This window comes from Ochotona princeps, chromosome X (genome assembly GCF_030435755.1).
Source record: "Ochotona princeps isolate mOchPri1 chromosome X, mOchPri1.hap1, whole genome shotgun sequence".
Taxonomy (NCBI): Eukaryota; Metazoa; Chordata; class Mammalia; order Lagomorpha; family Ochotonidae; genus Ochotona; species Ochotona princeps.
Window position 1 is genome coordinate 36,975,604 of NC_080865.1, and position 7,227 is coordinate 36,982,830.

Genomic DNA, 7,227 nt, shown 5'->3' on the forward strand with positions numbered 1-7,227 from the left:
TAGCCAAGGTTTCCATAAGCATGCCCTACACAGTACAGCCAGTCTTCCATTCTTTAGCTCTTCGATCTGTCTCCTTTCCTTTTTCACCCTGTTTCTACGAAGGAGTTTTTCCCGTCCAATCAAAATGTCTGTGAATGGTAACAGCTTACCATGAGGAGATGCAATGACAAGAGACAACGGCTTTACTGATCACAGTTTTGTCATCAGTGTTTCGCATGATCCCTCTCCCTGCTGATGCCCATGGGCTTCTCCCAGAAAACCACAAAGAAATCGTGCAATGAAAATTTCAAAGGATATTTTATTTAAATGTTTTGTAAACAGAATTCATGCTCACAGCTTCTGCAATAGTGAGGGTTCACTTCAACCTCCCAGCAGAGCCCAGGGGCCTGGTGTACTTCCTCAGACAAACCAGTGGCTTGATTTGAAGTCAGACCCGAGGAGGTCCCATTTCTCCCTCTTGGAAGTCAGTTCCAAGAGAGGTGCACAGTGGGGGGCACCACAAGAAAAGCTGGGAGGGAAGAGCATGCAGGTAGTTGGAAGAAGAAGAAAAATAGGAGGGGGAGGAGGAGAGAGGAGAGAATTTGAGTATGTTCAATAGCAGCGAGGATTGGAGGTAGACCCGTTGTGGGTACTGAAAAGTGTTCAGGAAAAAAAAAAAGAATTGTAAATGAGTAAAATCAAGAAATACATTTTTAAAATCTGGAAGAGGAAATTGCCTACCTACTCTTGCTAATGATCCCAGTTTCCTCGTTCCTGTCCATGCAATGTGCAACAATAATAACATTTCATGTCTATGAGTGACTATATACTGTTACTGTGGCTGAGATACTGCAGTTAATATTGACTAATGTATTGCGATTAATGATGGCTAATACTATATCTGAAACACTACGAAAATAATAATAATAAAAAAGATGAGGAGGATTGGACAAGAATAAAATGGCATGAAGAGGTCATGGAGTTAGAGTACTTCAGGTTCAGATCTGGCTGATCTGCATCTGGTTGAGGTCTCTGAGAAGCTTCAAAAGCCTCCTTGTGACTCTAAGAAGCAGTACAGAGAGCAATGCTACAATCTGGCTCTGTCTGGGTACTGAAGGTACCAATCGTCATCAATAGCCATAACCAGTTGCTGTCAAATAATCACAGAAAAATTGCTGTCAATGCTCACAGCCAATCACCATTTATACCCATAGGCAACTGATGCTGACAACCTACAGCTACCACCACTCGAAAGTCCCCTATCTAGATTGGGGTCCAGTTGGGGTGAGGGGTTTTATTCAAGGATAAGGGGAAGGAAGGGAAGTTAGTTGAGAAGGGGATAATAGCACCAATCCAGGAGGAATGACACTTTATTCTTCCTGGTCATTCTAAAATTAAGAGAAAGCCCGAGAGTAGAGGAGGGGGAAGGTGAGGCTTAGACTTGCTCCTAATCCCTTTCCTCCCTAAATAATGAGGAGGAACCTGATCTATAGGCCTTGGTTAACTGATCCTGAGTTACCAAGAATCTGGGGCTATTCCTGAATGGTTCTTTGCCAAGTCCAAAGTCAAAAATCTTTATCTGTAACTAAAAATTGGCAAGAGGAAGAAAGCAAGGATGAGGTCCACCTCTTTTGATCAGTGTGCCCAATGGTTTCCTCTGGGTCTCAGTTTCTGGTGAGCTAGGGCTACTGCATAATAGCGCTGGAAGCGGACCAGGAGCACGGGCACCAGCAAGACACCAGTGCACATGCCCACTGTGGCTGTGACTGCAGCAGTCAGCTGACCCAGAGCCGAGAGGGGATAGATGTCACCATAGCCAACGGTGGTGAGTGTTATGACAGTCCACCACAGACATGTAAAGATGTCTCCAAAATGGGGCTCTCCCTGACCTGGAGTGGACATGCCTAAGAGCTCCCCATAGAGGAGAAGTGAGCCAAAAAATAAGATTTCAGCTACCCAAATCAGGAGAAAGGCACACACCTCTTTCCAGGATGAATGCAGAGTGTGAACCAGAACTCTTAGGGCTAGGGACTTTTCCAGGAATCCCAGGAGGCGAACCAACTTGAGGACATAGAGAGAACGAATGGCCCCGAGAGTTAGGCTTAGGCGGGGCTGCTTTTCAGCCTTGTCACCCAACACCAATTCCACTAGCACAGGGAACAAACAGAAAATGTCAGCCAGGTTAAGAGGGCTGCATAGGAAGCGCACCTTATCAGGGCAGGAAATGGCCCGAGCAAAGAGCTCAGTTCCAAACCAAAGGGCACAGAGCAATTCCAGATAGAGCAGGTGGGGCGCACGGTGGAAAACTAGACCATGGTCCTGCTGTTGCTGTTGAGGCGGTGGCAGGTGCTTCTGCAGCTGCTGCTGGTTGCCCCTAGCACCAACCCCATGTCCCATAGGAGTGAAGTTGGCTGAGAAGTAATCCAGGTGGACCTCTGTCTCTTGGAAGAAGATGACCAGGGCGCATACAGCAAACAGCGTAGAGATCAGGGAAAGGCACTGTGGAAAGAGAGGTGTGTCAGAAGTCTTCCACTATGCCAGCCATCCCAGCAACACACCCACCTTCCTCTGCCTCCCTGGGTGAGTCCCTCAAACTGCCCCCCAGGGAATGTATAGATTCAAGCACTGTGCCGCATGCTACTAATGAGTTACCTTGGCCCCTAGGGAAGACCGGGGTTGATCGAGAAGCACCCAAAGCCACGGTTTCCACGAATTCCGCAGTCCCTGGCCTTCAATGGGGTTCTGCAGAAGACGCTCGTCCACGTGGGCATTCTCACAGGCCTCCCAGGAGAGGAAATCCTGGGTACGGATCTCCCTGCCACTTAGCTTGAGCCAGCAGCAAGGTGCCAGTGGCGCTTCCGCCAGGCCCCAATAAGCCAACTCCTCCTCTAGGACATCCCGACAGACGTCAGCAGGGCAGTGCAGCTGCCGAGTTCGGTAGTAGCCCAGCACATAACCAAAGAGCTCAGGATTTCGGTCAAAGAAAAACTCCCGGACCGGTGGACCCTGAGCAGCTGGAGTGCCAGGTGGTGGTGGCTCGGTCAGCTTGTAGAGGCGGGTGCCTGGAAAGGCCCGCACGGTGCTGATGTAGGTCTCGTGACGCATGCCCCCCACATTCAGGATCAGTTTATCATCTGAGCCCTCCATGGCAAACCGTGAGCCTGCGTCTCGGCTGGCTCGGATCCGCTGGCAAGAGGAGGGATGACAGGGGTTAGGATGGAGTCGTCCTGCCTTTCTCTTCCTTCCAAGGCTTAGCCAGGGCAGGGAGGGGACTAGGGGCCACAGTAGTGATGTGGCAACCCAGGCCCCCAAGGGAGACTAGCCAAGGCGGGGAGCTGGGGGCGCCTCTTCCTTCTGGGTCTTCAGGTGTGATCACAGTGACTGGCCAGTCTCTCTCCTGGGCCCAGCAGTTCCAGGAGAAAAACCAGCCTAGCCTGGAAACAGATGTCTTTCAGGGGCTCTTGGGAGATGTCTTTCTGATGGCTCGGAGAGGAAAAAAAAAATGTGCCACGATATACAGCAGGGGTATAGTCACAGACAGGCAACCGCAGACTAAATGGCCAAGGTAGGGATGGAGATGTCTCTTAATCCTGTGACATCACACTGAAAAATAGGCGTGGGGATGGGGTGGAGTGGGGTAGGCTGGGATGGGGAAGGGAGTAAAAATAGGAGTCGCCAAGGGAGGCGAAGTGCAGGGGCAGATAGGGGGCGAAGATAGGGGTGACGGTGGAAGCTGGAGTGCTTTAGAGATCCCTAGGCCTCCACAGGGAGTAGGAGGTGCCTGACTTGAGAAACTGGCTAGGGGGTCGGCAGACCTGACAGCGATGGTTTTTCACTCCAGTTCCCCTGGCACCTGGTCCCGGGCATTCCTCAGCAGCAGCGCCACCAGCAGCATCAGCCGCAACAGCCTCTGTGGGTCTCTCTACTGGGCGCCCAAAAATGGCTTTGGGTTTAATGAGTTCCTTGCCTGGGAAAACAGGGATAAGAAGAGTGGGATGAGGGGGAGATGGGACAGAGAAGAAAGAGAACAGAGAGAAGAGGAGAAGAGAGGAGGAGAGGAGAAGAGAGGAGAGGAGAGGAGAGGAGAGGAGAGGAGAGGAGAGGAGAGGAGAGGAGAGGAGAGGAGAGGAGAGGAGAGGAGAGGAGAGGAGAGGAGAGGAGAGGAGAGGAGAGGAGAGGAGAGGGGAGAGAAAAGGCAGACAAAAGAAGGAGGATCAAAACATCTATTTGCAGCAACACTTCAGTGACCCTCATCCTCTGACAAGCAGCCTGCCCGGGCCTCCCCTATTTGTCCCTGACAGCACCAAAAAACACAGACAGGCACTTCCAAGCCCAGTAAGATCTCTCCACCCCCGCCAGTCCCTGCTCACTCACTTGGCTGTTTTGCATGGTCCACAAAAACTGGCAGAGTAGGGACCTGAGGCAGTTGGTTGGGTGGTGGAGCCGGGGGTGGTGGCGCGGGTGGTGTGGCTCGCGTGGCCGGCGTAGCCGCCTCGGGAGTTCGTGGCTGCTCCTGCATCGAGAGATCTCAGGGCCCAGGCCCAGGGTGTGCTCATAGAAGAGCTGGCGAGGACGAGCTGGAGTTTTCTAGGAGCCTCTTGTTCCTGATGTGGTCAGAAGAGCAAGTGCCGAGAAGCAACACCCGGACCCAGAGCTATATTGTGCCCCCTCCGCCCCCGCTCCCGCTCCGTTTAGGGAGGCTGTTTTGGCCCCCAGCCTGCTTGGAATCAGGCAAGCGACCCTGGCCAACTTTGCTGCTCTCTCCTCCCCACCCCCCTCAGTTCCCGCCCGGAGCAGAGGGAGGGGAGGAGGCAGCTGGAGGAAAAACAGGAAGTTAGGTGGTCAGGCTCCAGCCAAGAGGCCACCTCACAAAACCAGTTAATATTTGGAACAAGTTATTCCCCGCCCCCACCCTGCCCCCCCCCCAGGCCTGCTCTAATTCCTTACCCTCCCCCTAGTTGCAGTACATTCCTCCTATGAGAAGCCTGCAAAAGAGTGAGGGGCGTTGCAGGAGCGGGAAGCCAGATGTTCTCCTGGCTGCATCTAGCTATTTCTGCCCACTCATTTTTCTTCCTTTTTCTCCATAGGCCCTAGTGCCAAGGATGGGGGGCAGGGTGGAAGAAGGGGAGAGGCAGGGGAGTGAGAAAGCAAGCTGCTTGCCTGTGGCCTGTGTCGGGACTGGCAGAGACCCCAGCCCCTTTGAGACAAGCCAGCTCGCCTCTCTCTGTTCTAGTGCTTCAATCCTGCCTCCAGGACGCCCTCCCCAAAGAGTAGGCCATTCTCTTTTTGTTACTGATGAGAGTTTGCCAGCAGAATACCCAGATGATTCTAAATTTCAGGATGGTCCTTAATCCTAGCCTGTGGCCCAGTTGTGTTTCTCGTTTGCCATCAATCCAGAAATTTGTATTAGAAATGAAGATTTCTGCTACAATCCAGCACTCTCTCTAACTTGTGTTCAACCCAGCCTTCAGAGGGTTGAGCTGGATTGAATTCCAAGACAGATAAGCAGATTCCTGGCTCCCCTCCCATCTGTGTCACTGCCTTGCTGTGAGAGGTGGTGGAAGAGGGCAGTACTCTCAGTGTGTCTCTGGACTAGAATGGGGGTAGAAAGGAGTACTGACAAGCACGAAGGCCTACAGGGTTTCTGAGTTTAACTGTGGCCGGGCTCAGCTCTACACTCCGATTCTGAACTCAGTAAAGAAAGGCAGACAGTAACTCGGACATTTAGGAATTTTCAAGTGGGGAAGACAGAAGCAGCAACCTCACCTCTTCCCCTCACTCCCATCTTGTTTTTACATATCCTGCCCCACCTCCACTCAGCCCATTTGTTTCTTGATCCCCTAAAGCTACTGCTCTGATGGTTTTGCACATAGCATCTGTCCTCACGACACTCTTCCGTCCCCACTCCCAGTACTTTTTCATCCATATCCAACACCAATGTCAGCTCCTGGCAAGAGCCTTCAGTCCATCTTCCTTATGATAGAATCTTGTCCCGTGTGTTCTCACAACCTTCCTTGGTTCCTTTGTTTTTTGTTGTTGTTGTTTTTCTAGAGCACTTTTCACCCTAGAACAGTATTACCTATGAATCCACTGTCCAGTCATATTAGCTTTTTAATTGCCATTGTAACAAATGAGCCTACACTTAGGGACTAAATGCAGCATAAATTTCCTCTTTAACCTTGGTAAATCAGAAGTCCAAAAGTGGTCTCACTAAGGTGAAATCCAGAGGCCCTACACGATAATTTGTTTCTTGCCTTTTCAGCTTCAAGACCCTTTTTGCATCCTTTAAGGTGTGGTTCCTTCTTCCATCTTCAGAGCCAGCAACAGCAGGTTGAATCTTCACACTTCAGCCTCTGATCTCCTCAGCTGCCTCCCTCTTCCACTTTATAAGGACTTTTGTGATGGTGTAGTGCTCACCCGCATAAATAACCTTCTTATAATTTCAAGGTCGTCTTATTAGTGACCTTGATTTCATCTGAAACCTCAGTTTCCCTTGGTCATGCAAGAGAACATGTCCATATATTCTGGTGAATGTACAAGGATTATTTTTCTGCCTACCATGCCCATCTGAACTGAGTTCCCCAAGGGATAAGCTATGTGCGATTAATCTTTCAACCATCCACCCTGTGCTTTTCCCTCCAGTCTTGTGCCTGCTACCACCTATTCACGGTGAACATGTTATAATCGCTCACATCTCAGCACACAGACTTTTCCTTCCTTAAGCCTAACCTAATTCCCACCTTGTTATCCTAACTGAATTGGTCCCAGCTCTTTGTATCACAACTCCTTCACTTTCTTTTTTTTTTTTTAAGATTTATTTATTTTTTATTACAAAATCAGATATACAGAGAGGAGAGATAAAGAGGAAGATCTTCTGTCCGATGATTAACTCCCCAAGTGAGCGCAACGGCCGGTGCTGCGCCGATCCGAAGCCAGGAGCCAGGAACCTCCTCCAGGCCTCCCACACAGGGACAGGGTCCCAAGGCTTTGGGCTGTCCTTGACTGCTTTCCCAGGCCACAAGCAGGGAGCTGGATGGGAAGTGGAGCCCAGATGTGATCCGGGCGTTCAAGGCGAGGACTTTAGCCTCTAGGCCACGCAGCCGGGCCCACAACTCCTTCACTTTCTGTCCTTCCTTGGTGAGGTCTAACTATAAACAAACTTACCACTGACTAGACTTGCCAGTGCAGCCACAGCAGGACGCGTTCTCAGATCTCATAGGATGCCTGTCATCCTTGAAGCCTCTTCCT

General features: G+C 50.7%; 1 protein-coding gene across 1 annotated transcript; it reads right to left on the minus strand.

Annotated features, from left to right (window-relative positions):
* Positions 1 to 278: 278 nt before the first annotated feature.
* On the minus strand, positions 279 to 4,721 carry LOC131478551 (potassium voltage-gated channel subfamily C member 1-like). The gene is made up of 4 exons (XM_058658772.1): positions 4,354 to 4,721; positions 3,795 to 3,946; positions 2,632 to 3,165; positions 279 to 2,478 (listed from the first exon to the last, which is right to left on the minus strand). Exons 1-4 carry the CDS (start codon positions 4,496 to 4,498, stop codon positions 1,615 to 1,617), a joined length of 1,695 nt encoding a protein of 564 aa, XP_058514755.1. The 5' UTR covers positions 4,499 to 4,721; the 3' UTR covers positions 279 to 1,614.
* Positions 4,722 to 7,227: the final 2,506 nt, after the last annotated feature.

Coding starts and splice junctions, on each gene's coding strand:
- LOC131478551 (XM_058658772.1), bottom strand. CDS start 4,498: ATGCAGGAGCAGCCACGAACTCCCGAGGCGGCTACGCCGGCCACGCGA. Junction 3,947..4,353: donor GGACCATGCAAAACAGCCAA/GTGAGTGAGCAG, acceptor CTGTTTTCCCAG/GCAAGGAACTCATTAAACCC. Junction 3,166..3,794: donor TGAAAAACCATCGCTGTCAG/GTCTGCCGACCC, acceptor TCCTCTTGCCAG/CGGATCCGAGCCAGCCGAGA.